This window comes from Saccoglossus kowalevskii, chromosome 18, assembly GCF_978046115.1.
Source record: "Saccoglossus kowalevskii chromosome 18, keSacKowa6.1, whole genome shotgun sequence".
NCBI lineage: Eukaryota > Metazoa > Hemichordata > Enteropneusta > Harrimaniidae > Saccoglossus > Saccoglossus kowalevskii.
This window is the reverse complement of record NC_140658.1, coordinates 15,520,021-15,548,018: the sequence shown is the minus strand read 5'-3', so window position 1 is coordinate 15,548,018 and position 27,998 is coordinate 15,520,021. Positions and strand designations below refer to the sequence as shown.

At 43.1% G+C, this 27,998-nt stretch overlaps 1 protein-coding gene across 1 annotated transcript; it reads left to right on the top strand.

The window, feature by feature from the left end:
* Window positions 1-124: 124 nt before the first annotated feature.
* Window positions 125-27,998, top strand: LOC102802805 (uncharacterized). Its single transcript, XM_078014023.2, has 3 exons — window positions 125-389; window positions 4,916-5,149; window positions 27,035-27,998. Exons 1-3 carry the CDS (start codon window positions 353-355, stop codon window positions 27,238-27,240), a joined length of 477 nt encoding a protein of 158 aa, XP_077870149.1. The 5' UTR covers window positions 125-352; the 3' UTR covers window positions 27,241-27,998.

Sequence of the window (27,998 nt, the reverse complement as noted above, 5' to 3'; positions counted from 1 at the left end):
TGATGTTTCATTCCTGATGAGTCGCCATGACTACAGCCTCTGGCAAGTTAAGGCGTTGGAGTTTTATGTTACGACCACAATCATAACAACGTGACGTCAATGCAAATTTTCCAAACATATGTTTGGGCACGACTGGCTCCGATCATATCCGACAAATGAAAGGAAAGTGTCGCCGAACGATTGATTTCATCCATCAAAGTCAGTCAGTGCACGTTGTCGAACCCGAGCGTCGAGAGTATCGTACAGACGGTGACCGTGCGTTAACGAACAGACGAAACAGTCCTTTCTTGACCTGATTCGATCATGTAACAGCGACGGACAAGGAACCATATGCCGGCAAGACAGTCTCAGAATGGGATGCGCAGCTGGGAAAAGTTCTTCGATACAAGGTATGATATGATATGCGCATTGCGAGCGTCACCTACAGCCACAGGCTTGCAAACCAGAGCAATGCATGTAGCCTGGAAGGGGGTCCGTCGGCCGGAGAACGTGTGCACTGATCGTCGTTCGCTTCTTCTTCGACCATTGTTTATTTCGAGTGGCACGATGGAATGCTTGCTCTGCATGGCATATTTTCACGGGTTAGTTGAAATGCGAGCTTGCCGACGAGGTCAGATGTGTACTAGTATGTTCGGATCCTGCGCATGGGCTATACTACGATGTACCACGCTCACAGAGCGAATCAATTTCGGGGGAAGGAAACAGCGATCCAAACTGTTGACTGATATTTCGCGGAAGAATATGCTCTCCTATTAATAACACCGGAGTCAACAATACGCATTCAACATATTTCGTGGTCGTTGAACTCTTAACACGTCGTGTACACATAACATATTTACATTCCCTTTCTGTCGTCTGTTTTATTTCGCGCGTAAACTTGTGTAAATTTACCTTCCACGTTTTACGTCACTCTTTCGCGAGAATCGCATCTGTTTTGCGACAAAATATGCGTGATTCACCAATCGAATCAGCTCCATCTCATACAAAAAAGGTGCGATAGAGGGATGAGTCTACAATATGGTGCACTGTGATTGCCAAGGGCCATCGGAAGCTGGATTTAAATATCTTTCGCACTCAATCCATCATCTTGTTCAAAAGAAAAAAAAAGCCGTGAACGAGGTCGGCGTTGACTTGTGCAATGCATCGCAACTGGTAAATTAGCCATGTCAATATCACTGATTGTAATGTCGCTTTCTTCCGTCAGGAGTAAGCCTATTACGCGTCTTTATATGAGCAGAGTGTATATTTCTGACAAGTGTATTCAGCGTAATTATCGCTGTACAAAAACGCTCAAATTTACAATCAAATTGAGAGGATATATTGATATGGCTGCCGGTTGCAATTATACTGTTATTGTTAATTCACTAAAAGAGCAGTAGGTTATTATGATTTCATTTAAATATGAACAATAATTGAAGAAAGAAAATGGATGCCGTGGCAAACTGCGCGTGCAATAACGTTGCACCCGAAATGACAAGTGAAAGTGTCCGTGACAACTGTGTCTAAACGATTCTTCTTTTTTCAGCTACGTTTGGTTGCTATGACGATTCATTGTTATGTTTTTTGTTCCGGATAATAAGCCCGATAAAATTTGATTAGCAACGATTCGAAGGATGATAAATCGTATTCAACCTTAACCATTCTTTCAAATATTACCCATAATAATAAATCAAACGTTTTTTTTTTCTTCTCTTTTTCGATTATGCTAATCTGTATTTTAATACCATTTAGTCGAACCATATATGTATGGGAAGATATGGATTTCCGTGCAGTTTGTATTGTATTAAGGAAAAGTGCCTTTAAATAATGTTTTTAATGGATTTCGATCGTTTTCTTTAAATGTGATCGTTATACGAGGGTATAGTCTTACTCATAATTAAACTACTACGAAAATAGGGAAACATCACGGAATGCTACGTATTGATGCTTTTAATTAATTTCAATGTATTGTCCCTATTGTCCTAGCTTTAATTTCAGTCGGTATCACGGTTTTTAGTTATGCTTAGAACATGATTCGCCTGGGCTTCGGAAAATCAGGCCAAATATCAATTAGATATTACAATTACATCTTTTACAACATTTCGCAACAAACTGAATGTACACCGCTGCGCATACTATAGTATATTTTTGCTTGTGTGTGATATAATTTTTTTTATGGGGTCGATATATGGGGTTATGAGTACTTTCTTCATAAATGCCGAGAGTGTGTAATTTAGTTGTTTGTAGATTTTTATAAGGGCTTAACTCTAGTGTAAATACTGAAGTGCGAATGTGGAAGATTTCTGTACTTACATGAAACGTTGCATTTCATGTTGGTTAAAACTGATAAAAATGGATATGCACCGGTATCCTAGGGCCTGTTATAAAATGGTTAATGACAGGGAGGGCTACGTGGGCAACAAAGAGTTATTGTATCCCCATGTTTTTTTGAATTGTGCATGAATATAACAACAAGTGGGTGACAGCAAAGTTTTTTTTAGCTTTATTACGCGAACTTGAGATTATGCAATTGTTATCGTCGAGAATGGTCGGCATCGCTGATTCTTGGAGTAAGTCGAGTCGATTTCGTTGTTATATTAATTTTAAATCTTTGTTAGAGCCAGAATTATATTTAACATGTATTATGACCTTGAAGTTTAAATTTGCTTTGGCAAGGCTTCGGTGTTCAAGTCATAAATTGGCAGCGGAGATAGGACGGCATATTTATCCAATAACTGCATTTCCGTTGAGAATTTGTCTTTATTAGCAAAGTATATAAAGATCAGTAGTTTAGGATGAATTCCATTTTATTCTATTTTGTCCGATGTATATGCAACTTAGTCGCCGTTTCAGAGTCTATCCATCCAACGAAAAATGTGTTGCTCTTTTAAAATCACTAAATGCAGAAACACAATATAAACTTTGAGTGTATGTAAACAATTCTTTCAAAATCCGTTACAACTTTCTCTCAATTTTAAAATTACAGTGATGTATTCGCATAATTTTGTATTATAATGATTGATGTAATGGGCGGAGGCCCTGACATCTGAATAAACTACTACTACTACTACTTTTTTTATTTTAAACCAAAAATGAAGGGATATCTAACGACTCCCGCTCAAGTTCAACTAAAATTGCCGAAAAGTAAACTAATATATTTGTCCCTTTTACACACAAAAATTGCTTTAATTGATCGTTGCATACTGGTTATGATAATTTTACTCCACATGAGAACACTTTCAACAATTTCTCAGAATAAATGCGCATAAACACGAACTGTGCCTTTATTTTTAGATCATCACGTCACTATTTATGTTGTCAGAGTATATATGACTCCGCAAGACTACTCCTGAACCCTAACCGTTACAGAGGCAACTATAACTGTGGCGATGAACGATTTAGCTACCTGGAAACTGGACATCATGGTCCATCATGGCTACGCGATTACATAATACAAACGAAACAATTCTTGGAAGAAGAAACTGGCGTTGTCTCGTTCGTTGCTCCGTGCGTTGTTTTATGTCTTATAAGAGTTACAAATGCCCAAACGCAGCTCATAAAACATTGAAAAATCTCACATCGCAGCGATAAAAAAACTGCATAGATTCACGAAGTTTAGCATACACGTTGCACATTTAGTCTGAAATATTACAATTAAAGCATTTCTACACTATGGTAATATGATACAAGAGGGCATTACGTCTGGGTCGTCTGAAATTGGTATTTTTCTATAAATATATGATAGTCGTATTTCGGTTTCTAGTGTTGATATGTATCGCGGGCGATCACCATCTAAATAATATACCGCCGCGCACGGGCAATAGAAAGACGATACATCACAGTAAACTCGAGGCAATGTGTCAAAGCAAAGAAACATAATATTTTCCATAGGATCTTCAGATTTCCCTCGCATTGAAATCAGCAAATGTATTTTTTTTCTTATAAAAATACTTAAAAACAATGTCTTCCTCAACGGTTTTCATTTGAAGTATGTCTCATTAAAATGCAAATAAAACGACTGGAGTACTGGGTTAAGCAGCTATATATCCTCGATACAAATGAACACCATTGATACAGAAATTAGGACAGCCTGCCTCACTGCAGGATCCCATAAACTGTCGTCTGAATTTATAAATATTTAGGTTTAGAAATAATTTACGACGTACATGCCTTACGTAGCCTACGAAAAAAAGTGTGCGTAGTGTTAGGTAGGAATATTTGTTTACGTTTTACATTCCAGATTTATTTATAGTACAAGTAACTGGTAATTTTTAATCTTAAATATATTTTTGGTAAAATCGGTGAAATATCGTTTGGTTGTTTCCATGGGTGACAACGGTAGATGATTAGTTACCCAGACGTAGAGAAAAAATGGCATATATCTCCACGCAACAAATAATAATACAATGACGTGTTATTACCATGGAAACCATAGACACAAACGTTGTATAGTTCACAATTAGGCTGATTTTGATGAGTTGATGCAACCAGCATTTTTTAAGACGAAGCGCATAAATTACCCCTGCCATATGTATATTCTAATATTTAAAATAAAATAATATACGGGTAGAGATTTTGATAAATACTGGATTTCATCCATTTATGAGTAGACATCTCTATTCAATCAGTATGCGCATAAATTTCCCCTGCCATGTGTATATTCTAATATTGAAAAGTAAAATAATATACGGGTAGAGATTTTGATAAATACTGGATTTCATCCATTTATGAGTAGACATCGCTATGTAATCAGTATGCGCATAAATTACCCCTGCCATATCTATATTCTAATATTGAAAAGTAAAATAATATATGGGTAGAGATTTTGATAAATACTGGATTTCATCCATTTATTAGTAGACATCGCTAATCAATCAGTATGCCTGTCATTGATCGGTTGATAAATTGATTGATTGATTCATTTATTTTTTTCCAGATTCCAATGTTGCTACGGACGACGAGATCTACGATGCCTTCATGCAGTTCGACTCCAACGGCGACGGTTACATTTGTCAAGACGAGCTCCGGAAAGTGGTTAACGATATGGGCAAGAACATCTCAGCCAGGCGAATGGAAGAGATGATCACACAGGCTGACATCGATGGCGACGGAAGGGTGAACTACCGGGAATTTGTCAAGATAATGCGAACGGATATCAAAGACAGAAAAGGTAGGTACAGCCATCAGAAGGGGGGAGTGAGCTTCGTAACCCGACACTATTTTCTTCACAGCAATCCCAACGCCAGACCAGACACATGCGGGATTCGCGCTTCTAAACGCTTATGCAGAAAATCATTTACTCTTTACGCCCGGGTTTCGATGTAAGTTTACAAACTTGTATTTGTGGATTAACAATTGGCGAATTTATTTTACAATGTTTTTTAGTACCAAATTGCTTAGCACCATTGTTTCTAGTAGTAGCATGCATTATTTTGAATATGTGTATAGTACAATTATTGATTTCAGTTTTCCCAAAATAAGAAAGCAGTGGCAGTTTAAATGGCGGTGGCCGTCGCACCGCGCCCTGTTCGATATGGGACTCATAGCGACGTTGTGTACAACGCGTGTAAAATACATTGTTTATTTACATGAAATTCGAACACGCACTGCGTGACGACCACCGCCGTTTTAGTTAAGCTTCATCTGCATTTTAGAGTCACTGCAGCCACTATGCGTATTGAATATGTAAATGCGTATCGCGTTCTTCGAAGAAAACTTCGCATTTTGTGTAGAAAGTCACTCTTATCACCCGCATCCTCTTTACATTTGCCATCATCAAAGTTTAGAACCTACAAATGTTTTCAGTCTCGTAAAAAAAACTATTATGAGTAACCTGTAATCTTTATAGTAAGAGTCGTTTCTGCTGATCCATCTTAGATACCGCTTGTAGCCGTAACTGATAGGTACGAAATGTTCTGTAATCGATATTGATAATGGTGTAATTGTCGTCGATATTGCTTTAATGGTGGTGTCTGATATCTATACGAAGTATTAAGTTATCATGTTTGAAACTAACGTCAGAGATTCAACCAAATGGGAATTTTTTATCTAAACGGGTTACATCTCAGAACGAAAGTTTCTTAAAAGTGATCTAAAAAGTGTGTGTTACGAGAAGTTATTTCCACGAGATTACTATCATTACTTGTCTCCGGTATGGCGGCTTATCTTCTGCTTATTCGCCTTAATCCGGAGACGTCACAAATTTGCTCACACGCACCAGTTTTCAAATAAGGAGAAGCAAAGTTGATTGGATTTTCAGTTTCGATGTGTATTTCAAGCTGGCTTCCAGAATAAACGTTTTGTTATTCCGTGTGCGTTGTTGCACTAATTACGAGAAATGTGTCGGCAATTTCTTATTAATTGACCCTTTTAACTACATCCTCTTCAATTCGTCATGATTCTATTAGAGGCTATTATTATGTGTCATTAGAGTTAATTACCAGTGGTTAAATATCCCACCTCTTCAAAAAATCTGTTCGGTATTAAAAATCGTTGATATCCTTATAGTGGTATCCTCCGCGTTACTATAAATGTGTTTACGAGTATAATAGGCCTTTAAGAAAATTATTCCGAAAAAAAATTCGGGTATTTCAAAACTGATTGCCATGGAAACCAAATATATCATATTTACGCTGTACATTTGATGGGCACATATTGCTTAGAAATTAAATTTAATTGACATTCAGTTTTATTGAAAGTGTTCTGAAGCGAAAGAGACGTCTCACATCACATAATATCAATCACGCTGTGTGTTTTTTTGCTGACGATCGAGATCAACCAAAATGCAAAACCGGAAGACGAATCTCTGTGATGTTGAATGACTAATGTGGCGACCGCGTTTGGTTCTAGATCAGGCACTGTACTAAATATGACACACTATCTTTCCATTAAGTATCACAAAACATTTGGACTTTACCAGTTATGTGTCTCCTTTAAGGATCACAATGGTGACGGCGTGTGCTATACAGCGAATCCTCTATTGTCGACTTCAAAACCACACGGCACGATATGGCACATTCGTATATGTTACAATACGGAGGACGCAATAGTATGTCAATTGCTTGTACGCCATAGTGCATATATCACATAAGATAAAAAAAAAAATATTTAGTATCTCCACGTTTCGTTATTCACTGTGACAGCCATGGAAAGTACTTTGGCACTGGCATGGCTTTAATCGCAGTTGACATGAACACGACTTATCCCAGAGATGCTGAAGTGTTCGAGTTACGGACATCGAGCTACGAACATCGAGTAACAGAAACATTGAGTTACAAAAATGACCACGCCCTTATTTCAGAAACCACACCCTCGAACCCTCCCTCAGCGCCAAACACTACCCTCCTTCAGCGCCATACACTACCCTCCCTCAGCGCCAAACACTACCCTCCTTCAGCGCCATACACTACCCTTCCTCAGCGCCATACACTACACTCCCTCAGCGCCATACACTACCCTTCCTCAGAGCCATACACTACCCTCAATCAGCGCCACACACTACCCTCCATCAGCGCCACAGACTACCCTCCATCAGCGCCACACACGAACCCTCCCTCAGCGCCTTACACTACCCTCCATCAGCGCCACACACTACCCTCCATCAGCGCCACACACTACCCTCCATCAGCGCCACACACTACCCTCCATCAGCGCCACACACTACCCTCCATCAGCGCCACACACTACCCTCCCTCAGCGCCATACTACCCTTCCTCAGCGCCACACACTACCCTCCCTCAGCGCCATACACTACCCTCCATCAGCGCCACACACTACCCTCCATCAGCGCCATACACTACCCTCCCTCAGCGCCATACACGAACCCTCCATCAGCGCCACACACGAACCCTCCGTCAGCGCCATACTACCCTCCATCAGCGCCACACACTACCCTCCATCAGCGCCACACACGAACCCTCCCTCAGCGCCATACTACCCTTCCTCAGCGCCACACACTACCCTCCCTCAGCGCCATACACTACCCTCCATCAGCGCCACACACTACCCTCCATCAGCGCCACACACTACCCTCCATCAGCGCCACACATTACCCTCCATCAGCGCCACACACTACCCTCCCTCTGCGCCATACTACCCTTCCTCAGCGCCACACACTACCTTCCCTCAGCGCCATACACTACCCTCCATCAGCGCCACACACTACCCTCCATCAGCGCCATACACTACCCTCCCTCAGCGCCATACACGAACCCTCCATCAGCGCCACACACGAACCCTCCGTCAGCGCCATACTACCCTCCATCAGCGCCACACACTACCCTCCATCAGCGCCACACACGAACCCTCCCTCAGCGCCATACTACCCTTCCTCAGCGCCACACACTACCCTCCCTCAGCGCCATACACTACCCTTCATCAGCGCCACACACTACCCTCCATCAGCGCCATACACTACCCTTCTTCAGCGCCATACACTACCCTCCATCAGCGCCACACACGAACCCTCCCTAGGCGCCATACTACCCTTCCTCAGCGCCATACACTACCCTCCCTCAGCGCCACACACTACCCTCCATCAGCGCCATACACTACCCTCCATCAGCGCCACACACGAACCCTCCCTCAGTGCCATACACTACCCTTCCTCAGCGCCATACACTACCCTCCATCAGCGCCACACACGAACCCTCCCTCAGCGTCATATTACCCTTCCTCAGCGCCATACACTACCCTCCCTCAGCGCCACACACTACCCCCCATCAGCGCCATACACTACCCTCCCTCAGCGCCATACACGAACCCTCCCTCAGCGCCATACACTACCCTCCCTCAGCGCCACACACTACCATCCATCAGCGCCATACACTACCCTCCATCAGCGCCACACACTACCCTCCATCAGCGCCATACACTACCCTCCATCAGCGCCATACACTACCCTCCCTCAGCGCAATACACTACCCTCCCTCAGCGCCATACACTACACACCCTCTGCGCAATACACTACCCTCCATCAGCGCCATACACTACCCTCCATCAGCGCCATACACTACCCTCCCTCAGCGCCATACACTACCCTCCCTCAGCGCAATACACTACCCTCCCTCAGCGCCATACACTACCCTTCCTCAGCGCCATACACTACCCTCCCTCAGCGCCACACACTACCCTCCATCAGTGCCATACACTACCCTCCATCAGCGCCACACACTACCCTCCATCAGCGCCACACACTACCCTCCATCAGCGCCACACACTACCCTCCATCAGTGCCATACACTACCCTCCATCAGCGCCAAACACTACCCTCCCTCAGCGCCGTACACTACCCTCCTCTGCGCCACACACTACCCTCCATCAGCGCCACACACTACCCTCCATCAGCGCCACACACTACCCTCCATCAGCGCCACACACTACCCTCCATCAGCGCCACACACTACCCTCCATCAGCGCCACACACTACCCTCCCTCAGCGCCATACACGAACCCTCCCTCAGCGCCATACACGAACCCTCCCTCAGCGCCATACACTACCCTCCCTCAGCGCCACACACTACCATCCATCAGCGCCATACACTACCCTCCATCAGCGCCATACACTACCCTTCCATCAGCGCCATACACTACCCTCCATCAGCGCCACACACTACCCTCCATCAGTGCCATACACTACCCTCCATCAGCGCCACACACTACCCTCCCTCAGCGCCGTACACTACCCTCCTCTGCGCCACACACTACCCTCCATCAGCGCCACACACTACCCTCCATCAGCGCCACACACTACCCTCCATCAGCGCCACACACTACCCTCCATCAGCGCCACACACTACCCTCCATCAGTGCCATACACTACCCTCCATCAGCGCCACACACTACCCTCCCTCAGCGCCGTACACTACCCTCCTCTGCGCCACACACTACCCTCCATCAGCGCCACACACTACCCTCCATCAGCGCCACACACTACCCTCCATCAGCGCCACACACTACCCTCCATCAGCGCCACACACTACCCTCCATCAGCGCCACACACTACCCTCCCTCAGCGCCATACACTACACACCCTCTGCGCAATACACTACCCTTCCTCAGCACCATACACTACCCTCCATCAGCGCCACAACGAACCCTCCCTCAGCGCCATACACTACCCTCCATCAGCGCCACACACTACCCTCCCTCAGCGCCACACACTACCCTCCATCAGCGCCACACACTACCCTCCATCAGCGCCATACACTACCCTCCATCAGCGCCATACACTACCCTCCCTCAGCGCCATACACTACCCTTCCTCAGCGCCATACACTACCCTCCCTCAGCGCCACACACCACCCTCCATCAGTGCCATACACTACCCTCCATCAGCGCCACACACTACCCTCCATCAGCGCCACACACTACCCTCCATCAGCGCCACACACTACCCTCCATCAGTGCCATACACTACCCTCCATCAGCGCCACACACTACCCTCCCTCAGCGCCGTACACTACCCTCCTCTGCGCCACACACTACCCTCCATCAGCGCCACACACTACCCTTCATCAGCGCCACACACAACCCTTCCTCAGCGCCACACACTACCCTCCCTCAGCGCCATACACTACCCTCCATCAGCGCCACACACTACCCTCCATCAGCGCCATACACTACCCTTCCTCAGCGCCATACACTACCCTCCATCAGCGCCACACACGAACCCTCCCTCAGCGCCATACTACCATTCCTCAGCGCCATACACTACCCTCCCTCAAGGCCACACACTACCCTCCATCAGCGCCATACACTACCCTCCATCAGCGCCACACACTATCCTCCATCAGCGCCACACACTACACTCCATCAGCGCCACACACTACCCTCCATCAGCGCCACACACTACCCTCCATCAGCGCCACACACGAACCCTCCCTCAGCGCCATACTACCCTCCATCAGCACCATACACTACCCTCCATCAGCGCCACAACGAACCCTCCCTCAGCGCCATACACTACCCTCCATCAGCACCACACACTACCCTCCATCAGCGCCACACACTACCCTCCATCAGCGCCACACAATACCCTACATCAGCACCACACACTACCCTCCCTCAGCGCCATACTACCATTCCTCAGCGCCACACACTACCCTCCATCAGCGCCACACACTACCCTCCCTCAGCGCCATACTACCCTTCCTCAGCGCCACACACTACCCTCCATCATCGCCACACACTACCCTCCATCAGCGCCATACACTACCCTCCCTCAGCGCCATAAACGAACCCTCCATCAGCGCCACACACGAACCCTCCCTCAGCGCCATACTACCCTACATCAGCGCCACACACTACCCTCCATCAGCGCCACACACGAACCCTCCCTCAGCGCCATACTACCCTTCCTCAGCGCCACACACTACCCTCCCTCAGCGCCATACACTACCCTCCATCAGCGCCACACACTACCCTCCATCAGCGCCATGCACTACCCTTCCTCAGCGCCATACACTACCCTCCATCAGCGCCACACACGAACCCTCCCTCAGCGCCATACTACCCTTCCTCAGCGCCATACACTACCCTCCCTCAGCGCCACACACTACCCTCCATCATCGCCATACACTACCCTCCATCAGCGCCACACACGAACCCTCCCTCAGTGCCATACACTACCCTTCCTCAGCGCCATACACTACCCTCCATCAGCGCCACACACGAACCCTCCCTCAGCGCCTTACACTACCCTCCATCAGCGCCACACACTACCCTCCATCAGCGCCACACACTACCCTCCATCAGCGCCACACACTACCCTCCATCAGCGCCATACACTACCCTTCCTCAGCGCCATACACTACCCTCCATCAGCGCCACACACGAACCCTCCCTCAGCGCCTTACACTACCCTCCATCAGCGCCACACACTACCCTCCATCAGCGCCACACACTACCCTCCATCAGCGCCACACACTACCCTCCATCAGCGCCACACACTACCCTCCATCAGCGCCACACACTACCCTCCCTCAGCGCCATACTACCCTTCCTCAGCGCCACACACTACCCTCCCTCAGCGCCATACACTACCATCCATCAGCGCCATACACGAACCCTCCATCAGCGCCACACACGAACCCTCCGTCAGCGCCATACTACCCTCCATCAGCGCCACACACTACCCTCCATCAGCGCCACACACGAACCCTCCCTCAGCGCCATACTACCCTTCCTCAGCGCCACACACTACCCTCCCTCAGCGCCATACACTACCTCCATCAGCGCCACACACTACCCTCCATCAGCGCCATACATTACCCTTCTTCAGCGCCATACACTACCCTCCATCAGCGCCACACACGAACCCTCCCTAGGCGCCATACTACCCTTCCTCAGCGCCATACACTACCCTCCCTCAGCGCCACACACTACCCTCCATCAGCGCCATACACTACCCTCCATCAGCGCCACACACGAACCCTCCCTCAGTGCCATACACTACCCTTCCTCAGCGCCATACACTACCCTCAATCAGCGCCACACACGAACCCTCCCTCAGCGCCATATTACCCTTCCTCAGCGCCATACACTACCCTCCCTCAGCGCCACACACTACCCCCCATCAGCGCCATACACTACCCTCCATCAGCGCCACACACGAACTCTCCCTCAGCGCCATACTACCCTTCCTCGGCGCCATACACTACCCTCCATCAACGTCATGCGCTACCCTCCATCAGCGCCATACACTACCCTCGGTAAGCGCCATACACTACCCTCCCTCAGCGCCATACACGAACCCTCCCTCAGCGCCATACACGAACCCTCCCTCAGCGCCATACACTACCCTCCCTCAGCGCCACACACTACCATCCATCAGCGCCATACACTACCCTCCATCAGCGCCACACACTACCCTCCATCAGCGCCATACACTACCCTCCATCAGCGCCATACACTACCCTCCCTCAGCGCAATACACTACCCTCCCTCAGCGCCATACACTACACACCCTCTGCGCAATACACTACCCTCCATCAGCGCCATACACTACCCTCCATCAGCGCCATACACTACCCTCCCTCAGCGCCATACACTACCCTCCCTCAGCGCAATACACTACCCTCCCTCAGCGCCATACACTACCCTTCCTCAGCGCCACACACTACCCTCCCTCAGCGCCACACACTACCCTCCATCAGTGCCATACACTACCCTCCATCAGCGCCACACACTACCCTCCATCAGCGCCACACACTACCCTCCATCAGCGCCACACCCTACCCTCCATCAGTGCCATACACTACCCTCCATCAGCGCCACACACTACCCTCCCTCAGCGCCGTACACTACCCTCCTCTGCGCCACACACTACCCTCCATCAGCGCCACACACTACCCTCCATCAGCACCACACACTACCCTCCATCAGCGCCACACACTACCCTCCATCAGCGCCACACACTACCCTCCCTTAGCGCCACACACTACCCTCCCTCAGCGCCATACACGAACCTCCCTCAGCGCCATACACGAACCTCCCTCAGCGCCATACACTACCCTCCATCAGCGCCACACACTACCCTCCATCAGCGCCATACACTACCCTTCCATCAGCGCCATACACTACCCTCCATCAGCGCCATACACTACCCTCCCTCAGCGCCATACACTACCCTCCCTCAGCGCCATACACTACCCTCCCTCAGCGCCATACACTACCCTCCCTCAGCGCCACACACTACCCTCCATCAGTGCCATACACTACCCTCCATCAGCGCCACACACTACCCTCCATCAGCGCCACACACTACCCTCCATCAGCGCCACACACTACCCTCCATCTGTGCCATACACTACCCTCCATCAGCGCCGTACACTACCCTCCCTCAGCGCCGTACACTACCCTCCTCTGCGCCACACACTACCCTCCATCAGCGCCACACACTACCCTCCATCAGCGCCACACACTACCCTCCATCAGCGCCACACACTACCCTCCATCAGCGCCACACACTACCCTCCATCAGTGCCATACACTACCCTCCATCAGCGCCACACACTACCCTCCCTCAGCGCCGTACACTACCCTCCTCTGCGCCACACACTACCCTCCATCAGCGCCACACACTACCCTCCATCAGCGCCACACACTACCCTCCATCAGCGCCACACACTACCCTCCATCAGCGCCACACACTACCCTCCATCAGCGCCACACACTACCCTCCCTCAGCGCCATACACTACACACCCTCTGCGCAATACGTTACCCTTCCTCAGTGCCATACACTACCCTCCCTCAGCGCCATACACTACCCTCCATCAGCGCCACACACTACCGTCCATCAGTGCCATACACTACCCTCCATCAGCGCCACACACTACCCTCCATCAGCGCCATACACTACCCTCCATCAGCGCCATACACTACCCTCCCTCAGCGCCATACACTACCCTCCCTCAGCGCCATACACTACACACCCTCTGCGCAATACACTACCCTCCATCAGCGCCATACACTACCCTCCATCAGCGCCATACACTACCCTCCCTCAGCGCCATACACTACCCTCCCTCAGCGCAATACAATACCCTCCCTCAGCGCCATACACTACCCTCCCTCAGCGCAATACACTACCGTCCATCAGCGCCATACACTACCCTCCATCAGCGCCATACACTACCCTCCCTCAGCGCCATACACTACCCTCCCTCAGCGCAATACACTACCCTCCCTCAGCGCCATACACTACCCTCCATCAGCGCCATACACTACCCTCCCTCAGCGCCATACACTACCCTCCCTCAGCGCAATACACTACCCTCCCTCAGCGCCATACACTACCCTCCATCAGCGCCATACACTACCCTCCATCAGCGCCATACACTACCCTCCCTCAGCGCCATACACTACCCTCCCTCAGTGCAATACACTACCCTCCCTCAGCGCAATACACTACCCTCCATCAGCGCCATACACTACCCTCCCTCAGCGCCATACACTACCCTCCCTCAGCGCAATACACTACCCTCCCTCAGCGCAATACACTACCCTCCCTCAGCGCCATACACTACCCTCCCTCAGCGCAATACACTACCCTCCCTCAGCGCCGTACACTACCCTCCCTCAGCGCAATACACTACCCTCCCTCAGCGCCATACACTAGCCTCCCTCAGCGCAATACACTACCCTCCCTCAGCGCCATACACTACCCTCCCTCAGCGCAATACACTACCCTTCCTCAGTGCCATACATAAAGATATTTTTCATATGTCATATTTATGAGCGTTTTAAACATTGACAAGTGAAGGTTGAAAACAATTTGGCCAATCACAATGCTTTAGCGGAGCAATACTATCTGAAGAGACAGTGGTCAGAGTAAGGTGAGGATTTAGAATTTTAGTACAATATTATAAAACAATTATATTCTAATACCGTTCTCGTGAGATACAGACCGTTATCGCGAGACCCATATCATTCTCGTTAGATCGACTGATGTCTGCAAATATCACACCCGAGACGAGGAAAAACAGATCATAAACTGAGATAATCAAATTCCAACGTTTACAAAAGTATCAGATTTGTATCTCACTTTTTCTCTTAATAACCAATATTTGAACAAGCTCAGCTGGGGGTACTTCAAATTGTGACGTCCACGTAAAATGCCAAGGTAACGGGACATCAGATGGTGGCTGTGATATCATCGATTTCGACGTGTTATTTAATACTGCTACTCTATTTTAAAATCAATACGGCACACACAACGCATTTGAATAATATGTATATTTTTTAATAGCTATAGTTACTTTCGCTATGATTATAACATTTCATTTGTTGAAATGCATTTCCGGTGCAATCATATTTTTTAATTAAAAAAAACACAGATAACGTATTTCACTACCCCCTGATTGATTATATTGATCCAATCCTGAATTACGTTATTGAGAAAACCATGGTTTCATAATAAATACACAAAACAGTATGTACAGTTCGCAAATATATATATGAAATAACATAATAACGAAATAGACAGGGCTAATCGAGCGTTGAATACAAGATTACTATTCACTGAGGCGTACAGAGAAATTTCAACGGATATTGAAATAAGATGAATCTATTTTCTCTGAACAATAAACGCGTTCAGTATTTAGATATATCAATTTTAAATTTTGCTTAAAAAAGACCTGCGTTTTCCTTCCTGTTATTTACAGTCATTATGCCGTTGCATGGCGCAATGAATCCGTATCGGATCCAGTCATCAAGTATCCAATCACAAATCGATAGTGAACGTGTTCGTTCTTCACCTGTGTTCAGATTTCTGTAAAGGAGACGCCGCGTTCCTTGCACTTGAAAACTTCCATGAAAGGAAACGACGCGATTATCGCTGCTGTGGAATGCCGTCAGCTTTTAGATCCCGGTGTATAGTTTCACGAACTGTGACTTTGCTGCCATGGCAACGCGTTTTAATTCAAACAACTGCTAAGTATCTCCGACAAGTGCCGGAAAAAAATAGCATGAAACTTTGAACTGCTAGTAAGACTGTTCTGTTGACTTTTGTTCGCATATAATGCTAGGCAACGAACTAAGGAGCAGTACATTGTATCTTACGGGCGTGGTCAGGCTACAAAAACACGTTTGAAAAGTACCTTAAAATATGTCTTTTTAGCAAGCATGTTATTTTAGCTAATTTAGCTAATCTGTAATTTCGCTAATTCAAAATGCAGCTAATTTAACAGAAAGTATATTCTCACAGGGAGATAGTCGACACTTTAGCTAAATTAAGATTCTGTTAATTCATGCCAAGAGTCAAATTCGCTAAAATTGCATGCAGCTATTTCAACATGTTCTACAGTAAGCATGCAGCGAAGCACGGCATCGACACGATGCTGCGGGTGTGCCCAGGGAACAAACAAGTAACCTGTATGAAAACTTCGATATAACCATCTCTTCTATTGTTACTGATGCTCTCCTCATATGCTGTAACGTATTTGAAATGTCCAAGAGGTCGTGAGAGGAATAAGGTCACATAGCCCTGTGACGTACAAAATAAAATTGTCTGTGGCCACATACACCATGTATAAACCGACACAAACGTACACGAAGACAATTAATGAATTGTCGTGTTGGCATAACACCGTTTATTTGAAAATGTCAACGAAGTACACATTGCGTAACATTTAACTGGTGGTAATTAGACCGGGTATACGCATCGCCCAATTTCATGCTCGGATTTCTACACCCAAAATATGCAAATGCTTCTTTTGTATTTTTCACCCGATCGGCGACAGTGTGACACGTAAGTTAATGGGATGGAGATAATGGCATAACAAACAATAGTTATTGAATATGACGTCATCACGAATTAAAGAAATGTGGGGTTTACGTCTAGCATATATTAACATATGAATAAAATGTTGATATTTACATATTATGGTGCGTATGAATTAAAATACAAGTACATGTACTGTACTACAAATGTTTGTGATTCATATAATTGCACACGTGGGAAATTATATATGTAAAACACGGTGAAGGTTTCAAGAAAGCAATCAATAAAATGGATTTAAGTTTTGAAAACATAACATTGATACGTTGATAAATGTGACCAGGGTTTGGTTGGTCACATGGGAATCTGTTAATTATGATGAAATCGCGCAATACAGACTCATACACGCTCCATTAATATATAAGGCTACTCTCACTGTCATGTCTGACGTAATTTGTGGTATTGAATGGATACGGCTTGTGAAAACGCGTCAGAAACTGATTGGAGTCAACAGTGTGATTAATTATCACTACACGGTGAAGCGAATATGAGTGTTGACTGTGCGTTAACCGGGGATGGTACGGTGCTTCATACACTACAAATCGCTCTCATTTTCAATAATAACCCTCTTTGGTTGAGAGTCTCCGTCTTTCTGAATCTGAATGATATTGGAACGAGCTGGCACACGCGTGATAATAAAATAAATGCGATATTTACTATATGGGGGCCGCCATCTTGAATGCAGCATAAAACTAAATAAGAGACAAGTTGTGAAACGCGTTTTTCAGATTTTTTACAAATCAGGACAAAAATGCCAATCTTTCACAGAAATACGATCCGTTTGGGGTAATATTAAGCTAACCGATGACAAAATTTGGTCGAATTCGTCGTTTTTGTGTGGAAAAATCCCTTAAATACGAACACCTATTTAGACGAAGAACATAGAACACTTTCATGGTGGATTTGAAACCAACAATGGTCATTCCAGCTCAGCAGCCAATCAGCGACGGCCTTACAGTTAGATGACAATTTTGGTTTCAAATACCATGTTGTGTTTGCCTGCAATTAATGTATATACTTTGAGTAACATGACTTCACATCCACTGTCTAAAAATACTGTTGGTTGATTCCTTGTACGCAAAAGAAAAACTACGTTGCTTCTTTCTTTAATAGGACTTTAGTATCCCCAAAACCAAATAACATCGGAATCAATGTTTTCCTTTTATTGGATGTGTAGTCAAGGTCTAATGAAGCAAATTAGGCCACCCGGAAAAGTGGTTTACAACATAGTTAACTACAACATGATCTCTACATGTTCAGAATAAAAAAAAAGATTGTGTACTATATTTGATCCCTTGACGTACAGTCAATTCAAAATCAGGTTAAATATAAATCTTTCATAAGAGCAATCACGTACACAACAACAGAGCATAAGAGAGATTCAACTGTCGTAATTGTCACACGTGTACTATTTATCACCGTAAATTGAAAGCATTCAATTCCCAAAGAAAGTTGGTTAAACGTAAATTATCTAAATTCCAAAAGATAAAAAAGAGCTCCTCGTTGATATTCAGCAAGCGTCTAAGCATGACTCAAGTTCCATTAGATGCGATCGAGTGTTGTCATGTAAATTAAAAGCAACATGGCAACTTCAAATATAGCGTACAGGTTATTAGCGTCCTTGTTATAAGTAATCTAACTCAAGTGATTTCTATTTCATGACATTTTCAGATTGCGAATGACCTAAATGCGATATCTAATCTTACCATTATTTTTTTTTACAAATCCTATAAGTGCAATCTCCCAAGTGAATCACATGCTCCGTCGATTGATATCAGTAATGTACTAAACAATTGCAGCCTATTTGTTCTTAGTAATTTGCATAACAATTTTTTTTAATCTCGAAATGCCAATCAATTCATGACCAGAGTCAATGTAAAACGAAACAAAACAAAACCTCATGCCACAGAGCAATATTTGGTAGTATTGACTTTGAAAGTCCAATTGAAAAAAATGAATGTTACAGTGATAATGAAAATCAACCGCCATTCTATTTTCAGAATGTATGCTAGGCAATGACATGTACCTTTTTATAAGTTGAAACATTATTAAGCAAAATAAAGCATGATCATAGTTCACAAAGCACGTGTCATCTCCTACATTTGTGGAGATTTGCCAGACACTCAACAAATAATGATTATACAATTCTAAACAACTTTCAATTTGTTGGACGTCAGCAGACGTGAGAGATTAGACTCAAATTTGTATACTGATCGGCGCCTTGGGAGAATATATTGGAAAGGATTTTTTGCTTTTGAGCGAATGCTGCACAATACATTATGACTGTAAAACGCGCCCTCTAGTGGTGGAACGCTTCTCTGACGTCAATATGACGTATATGGGTGTATAAATATACAAAAAAGCTTAATCTTCTTTGTTGCACGAATACAGATCAAAACATTATTGACGCTTAGAAGGAACTTCGTGTACGGTTCATTTACGTATACGCCACAGACGCGGGTTGCCACTAGAAGGCGTACCCATACAACCATTTATGTCATAAACGCGGCTCGTCGCTAGAGGGCGTGTCCATACATCCATTTGTGTCATAGACGCGGTTCGTCGCTAGAGGGCGTTTCCATATATCCATTTGCGTCATAGACGCGGTTTGTCACAGGTGGGTACGATTTATAAAAAAAAGGTGTATTTTTTTAGTATGTTTCAACCACAAAGCACTGCTTAGCTTATAAACCTAATTCTTTCTGAAGTGTTTCCTTCGATAATACTGGTAAACAGGTAGCCGGCATGACAACTCTTGATATAGTGCACTGTCTAGTGAGATTGGTCGTGTGTATACGAAACACTCCATTATATTAGAGCGGGGGAGTCGTCACCTGCGCATGCGTCAAATGACCATAACGTGTCACTGTTTACAAACAAGCGTCTACCCATGAGCCTTTGCGTTTTAGCGTGTGTTGTTATCGTCGCTTGGGACTCAATTCCCGCGCGTGCGCAGGTGACGACGCCCCCCCCCCCTTCAAGAAAATACAATCGTTTAAATATTCATAAAATTAGACTCTGTTTTTGTTATTTAGACAGAATAACTGGGATTATTTGTTTCAATCCGAGATTTGATAAACATTGATTTTCCAACAATCCATTGCGCTCTTCTAATTAAATCACGATTACGATTTTTCCTGCGCGTGACGCGCGCTAATTACTGCCGGTGACTCCTTCGATACCTTTCAATCACGAAAGAAATCACCAAGTCACGTCTCAGTTCGTACTCGTTGGTCTGCGCAACAGCCAAAATCGCCATCTTTGTTTATATGAGACCCATATCTTGTGCATGCGTTGCGTGACTACCACCATCCCTTTAACACTTTTGACGCCAAAAATAACGCCATTTTTTTTCCCCAATTTTTCCGAAAAAAAAAAAGAATTATGTCATTTGATTCAAAAATAACACAGAAGTTAAAAAATAAATAAATATGTGCAAAATGTTTCGTCAAGATCATGGCGTTGGTGTTTTGCCAAGATTAGTCATACACAATTTAGCCGTCATATCAGCGACAACATTTGCTGCCGATACATTTAGGTACACTTTTCCAATACATTTAAAATTCGTACATTACATTAGCGTCACTTCTAATAACATGTTCATGACAAGAAATTCAATTTATGAGTCTATTTCTAGACATTCAACTTTACAGCGTATCACTGAGAATGTTCCATTTAACTGTCTGCGTGCAAAAATCATTATTCCACAAAAAAAGGTAATTTACCCTTTTTTAGTTTGGAGATGATTGGTACAAGGCAAGTGCGGCTGCTGGTGCAACATGGGGCTAGCTTAAAGCGCCAATGACAGCCAGTGCACAGTGCGTGATTGAATTGAGTGTATGAAAACAAGATACTATATGTTTCACATGTTGTAACTCTGGTATACAGACGCAATGCGATGGCTGCGTTGCTTTATAACATCAATACTCATTTCATTAAAGTTTAACGGTTTATTTTTAATATGTGGCGCTTCGTCTCCAAAATAACTGTGCACGTACATATTTGTAGTAATTAAATGTAGCGAGGGCGCCAAGCGTTGTATAGTTCACCTACCAGCAGCGAACGTGGGCAGATATCCAGAGACCGTCGAGAGACAGGTTACCACCCAACTGATGAGTACACGGGTGTTTTATAATCACGAATGAAGCATCGTTATTCATTCGTTTATAATTTTCGTATTGAGGTTTTTTTTTCTTTCATTCGAGTGTGCCAGTGATAAATCTCACATGTTACGGCGATCTAAGGCTAATTATACATAAAGGTTTATTTATGTGAAAATACATACCATACAATACTGACTAACGTTAAAATTGACTAATGTTTATCATTGCTGGAGCTCCGCTACCGGTAATTGAAGATTAGATTATAACGTAGATAATTTATCTGGAGACTCGACTGCACTAAGTCCATCATACAATGGGCCTAGTGCATTTACTTGTAGCGTGTCTGATGAAAAGTGACATGGAAATTAAATTTCAGGGAATTGATAAAGCCAGAGCATTTTTCACACTTGATTACATTTATCATGAGTGATTACGATTCCCTTTAACTTATTAGGTCGCAATGGCGGAAGGCAAGAATATAACCAGCATGCGTCGGTAATTTGAACAGAGTATAGATTTATGGTAAATATCGACGGAACCTCTGCTTGTGTAGCAAAAATGTAGCACGTGCTCAGCGGTTGATCAGTCAGCAGGTGTTGGCTGTATTAAATTAGTAAATAATACAGGTGGCTTTATTATGGCAACTGTGTAATTAGTTGGCAAATTTCGTTTCAGTTTACATGTTTTGCTAATAGCTAATACACAATGCAGTTAGTTTGAATAAACGTGCAGAATGCTTAATAACTGCTTTTATGCTAATTAAAAAGTTACACGTGTCTTATGATATTCGTGTCTCGGATTGTGTGAGGTATATCGATATTGACGTATTATTACATATTTGGATCATAAGATCAGTCATTCAAAAAAGCGCTTAAAGCGCGGGAGTCATCACTTGCACATGCGTCAGATGGCCATTGCGTGTCATTGTTTGCAAACAAGCGTCTACCCATGAGCCTTTGCGTTTTCAGTGTGTGTTGTTATCGTCGCTTGGGACTCAATTCCCGCGCGTGCGCAGGTGACGACCCCAGCCTCCCGCTTTAAAAATACAATCGTGCCTGTGACATGTTTAACAGAAAAAACAAGAGGATATGGTTTTGATCTGGAGCTTTCAATCGGCAATGAATGCATGGCAAAAAAGGCGTGTAACTGTGTTCAGTTGCTGCTGTCTTTGCCATCAGTATGAACGCTAACATGTAGCTAGGATATAACTTATTTACCTTGCCCCTAGAATAGATGAAGTGAAATGTATATGAGAGGAAAATGTCTGTTCTAGTCTTGTCGTTGTCGTCGTTGATGTTGCTTGCCATCTTGAAAACTCAATCATTCGATCCATTCCAACCTCGTTAGTCACATTTTGACCATAATACTATATCCCCAAGTCTTTTAGACCATTTTTATTCATGTTTGGCATATACATCATAAATATAGGAATACATATTCATATCAGTTTGTTCCATAATCAGAACAAAGATGGCCGACTGGTATCCATTGTGTTTTTTGAAAAATGTTGTATCTTCGACAGGATTTGTCGGTTTTTGTTCAAATTTGGTACAACCATTATTCATGTTGGTATACATGTCCTTGGTGATTTATTTTGTGCTCGGATCTAAAATGACCAACTGGCAGCCATCTTGTTTTTTCAAAATTTATTGATTGACATTTTTTTGTCTATAAATTATACATGTCAGGACACATATCCATGACAATTAGTTTCAAAATTGGGGCAAAGATGGTTGACTGCCTGCAATCTTGCTTTTTGACCAATTTCTCTTAATTTTTTAGTTAAATTTCTGACAATATATTTCGATTTTAGAAAAGTAATTTGATACATCTAATTTCTGTTGATACTAGATCAGCCATTTATTCACTCTAAATTACTAACAAACTATGCTTTTGGTCCGTAACTTGTTTGCATGACAACATTTCTCCTAATATCAACAGGGGATATGTATTCAACAATGAATAGTATACCCTTCAACCCACCCCCCCAACGATGTAACAACACTGTGTTTTGTAATCAAGTGTTACGTCATTGCTTATTTGGTGCGACATAAGTTAATGGCGCAGATATTATTTTATAAACATGTCACGTCTCATCTCGGCGTTTGAATATCTTGGATCGAAGGCCACATCAAAAGTGCTTCAAGCATTTTATAAAATGAACATAACAAGAATTTCGCATTATATTACCAAAAAAATGTATACTCAATTTCTTTAATTGTCCACGATGTATACTGCATTCGGTGTGTGTTTCCTGTAGTCGAGCGAAAATCAATTGTATTTATTGAACATTTCTGCTGTATGGTTTAAATATCGACTTTTATCTAGTAGACACTAACTAGTCAAGTCATACCTTCTTTTCCATATAAGAACTAAATGTAACTTATCATGTACATTGCAAGGTCAAAGTAAATACATCAATCGTCACATATACGTCATCTTATTAGTTGATCAGACCCAGAGCCGAATAAATTGTAATCTCCTCGACCGTTAAGTTTCGGTTGGAGTCAGATATAGAGTTATTTTAATGCATTGGCTAGACCACACAGTAGTCTGACCTCGATTACATACATTGTAATAAACCCATGTTACTAAAGCCTAAATCCTGCAACATCATCTGATTAACACATCATTAACAACACTGATCGATTACGGTATTAATCGGTTTTAGTGGGGGAGGAGGGGATTCATCATTTGTTTCTGTATACTAGTAAGTTGTTTATCTTATGTTCCCTAAGATATACCCCAGAGCCGTAATGCATTCGTAATATTTGCACTACGTCACGTGTATAAGTTTACGAAGTAGATACGTTTCTGGTCACTTTCCCGGCATTCACTGGGAAATCCCGCGTTATGCGTGAACTCGAACGTGGACAAACAAAGGACATAGCGTCGCGTCATTAGTGGCGTTAAAACAGTGTGTGAGATTCAACAAACACGAAAGTAGTTTTTGTTCTGGTATTTCCATACTTATTAATGTACTATTAACATTTGACAATTGTCAATTTTCTGGAGTTACAAAACCATGTTCCACTCTGAAATCTCAAGGGCATTTTGACATTATTAACTTTAAAAAAAAATCATTCGATTTTTGCATTAGTCTTTCAATCGTTCAGTCACACATTACGCGAGATCTCGCAATGTACGGGACAATGTCGTATGTGAAATCCATGCGTTCAGTGACACACGGTTGTATGCTGATGACCACTTTTACCGCGTGGTCGCCCGCGGTATAGTACACAATAGAAACGCTTTTAACACAGCCACATAGTGAGTTGTCAGACATTATCCACCGATGGGGTACCACCTGTAATAAAACCGCTCACAAAAAGTGAATGTGCTAAACTGGGTATAATTGTTTTTCTTTTTTTATTATCAATATCGCACATGAACCCCGCGCGGATACATTAAAACCTTTCCATTACCATAATGAGTTTTGAGTCACGTGGCACATCGAATCGGGTCACGTGCGCCAATGAAAGGTTTGTACGTATAATGACGTCATGCCAACATTAGACTCAAATGATACCCATACTTTGATTGCATGATGATTCTCGTGCGTAATTCCTTGGCCCAGAGACAAACTGTTAAAAATTGTCAATGCCTACTCTGATACAAGATCACTGGCAATGAATTCCTCAAATTCCCTTGGAATACTTAGATCACAAATAGAAGGAACTGAAAATAATAGAATATATTGAGGGATAATTTCCAATTGATACGCATTTTCAAACATAACAACACAATACACTTATGAATAATATTAAGTTTGTTTTCTGTTTATATAATAACTTTATTCGTATAATAAAAAAATCCTATTTAAAAACAAAAACAATGTTAAGTTAGTAACAGAGGAATCACGGGTCTGTATCTCAGCTTTCAGATGTTGTGTAGGTTGTTATAATAGCATGCTTTGTATCGTTTAGACAGGGTCAGAACCACAGATCAATATATAACTAGTTTCACTCATTGTTGCTGACTAAACAGAAAATAGATATGTCATTGAGTTAATCACTGGCACTGCATTCAATATCAATACCTTTAGAATTAACATTTTTGGGGCTAAATTCATCTTTGTTCACCTTTCACAAAATATTTTTTTGTTCATATTCGTTCCAAATTTCAATCCCTGATGCCGATAGAGAATTATATTTATTTGTAAATTAATTAATTATCAAAGGTTACAATAACAATACATAAAAACAAGCGAAATATTAATGTTGCTCCAAAATGTTGTTTGGAAAATGCCACTCAAAAAGTTAATATTATCTAAATAGTACATGGGAGTACATTAACAGAATATTTGCTTTGATAAAACATTCTATTGTCAAAGTATCTCAGATTTACTCAAAATGTATTACCCTCTTAAACCATCGCTGCAATTGTTTTTTTTTCTAGTTGAATACATGCTTTATATGTTTTTATAAGAGAATGTGGAAAAAGAGTAAATTTGATATTTTCAAAGTCAAAAACCTCTATCTACTTCCTTAATATAATAACATTCATTTTACAGCTCTCATAATACTAATTCAAAACACAGGTCAACGACATCAAACCTTTTCACTATACAACACAATTAACATATATAGCATATTCATATGTAAAAGTTACATAATAGTATATGTATAAACAGCATTTCTCTGAGTTATTTAGCATATCAATGATTGTCATACATTTCTGAATTCGTCTTTGGTAGATCTCTATCGTGCTGCATCACATTAATTTCAGTGCTCAAGTTTTAGTGAATATTGTTGTTCTTGCAAATTCCAATCAGTTATTTTGCTAGCTTGTTTAATGTTTAACTATGGAAGTCGTATGTTATAAAACTGATCATCACCTGTTTGTCTGCCAATTTTGTGTCCCCTGTGCGGAGCACGCAACGAGAGTCATTTCAGTTAGTCTGATATCTCAAGATATCTCAAGAACTACTATGATATGTTGCTTTTTGATGAAACTTGATTCATAGATGCTCTGGGAAAATTAATTTCCTAATTTGCATGATAATTATCTGTTATTATTTTTAGCTAATCCATGACTGTTCCACTGATATCTAAAGAACTACTCATTGGATGTTGATGAAACTTTGTACATAGATGTCATAGAACAATGTACATAATTGATACGTTTTGGGTTAACATACATGCATATTAATTACCTAATTTACATAATCAGTATATTTTCGGCTTTATGCTGATATTTCAAGTACTAATGATTACATTTCAATGAAACTTGGTACATATGTGGTCTACGACTATTCACAAACCTGATTAGTTTTGGGTAAAAATCGGTGCATAATAATTACCTAATTTGCAAGTACCATTCAACAGATTTTGATGACACGTGATACATAGATGCTCTAGGATAAAACGCAAACCTGATTAGTTTTGGGTTGTTTGCAGTTATATTTTTAAATGCTGTATTTGCGCTAATAAAAGAACGTTTGCTAACTTCAGGCACACGGGAGTTCTTTTTAAGTTTTCTTTGATTTCACTTTCTTATTGAAAACATTTACAATTTTCCTCACATTTATGTGGGGTTCACTATTTTGGGTTTGCCCCTTATGGAAGATAGTGGGAAAACGAGTACGAGTGTTATAATCAGTCACACTTTCAAAGGACACAAACAAAGGACAAGGTAACAAGAGTTTTAATATGTTTTATTTATTTTTTCAGATAAGAAGCTGTATGAAGCATTTAGGGAATTTGACGAAGATGGCGACGGATTCATCAGCCGCGACGAACTACGTCATGCGACTTGGCAGTTGGGATTTAAAATGACGGAAGAGGAGCTCAGTCAAATGATCGCCCAGGTGGACCAGGACGGCGATGGTAAAGTGAACTATACGGAGTTTGGGAAAATGATGAAAGGAACGCTATAGCAAAGACCACACTTTATTTACCCGCATCATCACAATTCCGGGATTATATCGACAGGGAGGATGACCCGTGAAGGCGCGGGCCCACTTGGAACAGTCTTAATGGCTTGAGGGAGAAAACAGCTCGCTCTCACCACTTTGTCGTCGTGATTGCAGCTAGTCGATAAGCCACGGTTATTTGCCGATTAATACATCCGCCGAGTTATGCCACTCACTGGCTGCTGACGTAATTTACAATGTAATGGACAGCTGGAGATTCCATTTCCTAACCACGTTTTTGTAAAGTGACTTCGACTCCAAAATGGCGGACGTCAGGTTAAAAAGCAAGGTTTACAATAACTTATAATGCTCGAGTAGCGAAATGTATTTATGATCGAGTATATCAGACTGACGTTGTGCATGATATGTATTGTAAATTGAAATATGAATAGAATATGGTCATAATAGTGTACACATTGACTAGAAAGTGCCTGTATGGTGAAATTACTCGAAGGGTATAATAATGGAACCTTTGAAGCATATCATTTCAAACTTTATATGTAAATAATAATTGCAGACGCACGTTTTTCTTTTTATATCTTTCAATTGTTGAGAACTCAATTTGTTTAGAGCAGCATTGTAAATCTACCACATATATAACGGTTATTCGACAACGAATCTGTCTAATAGATTATGATCTATAAATCTGTATCCCCTGCCTTATAATGAATGTATCCCGACATGATCCCGACATGATCGAAATTAAAAATGTGCATATATTA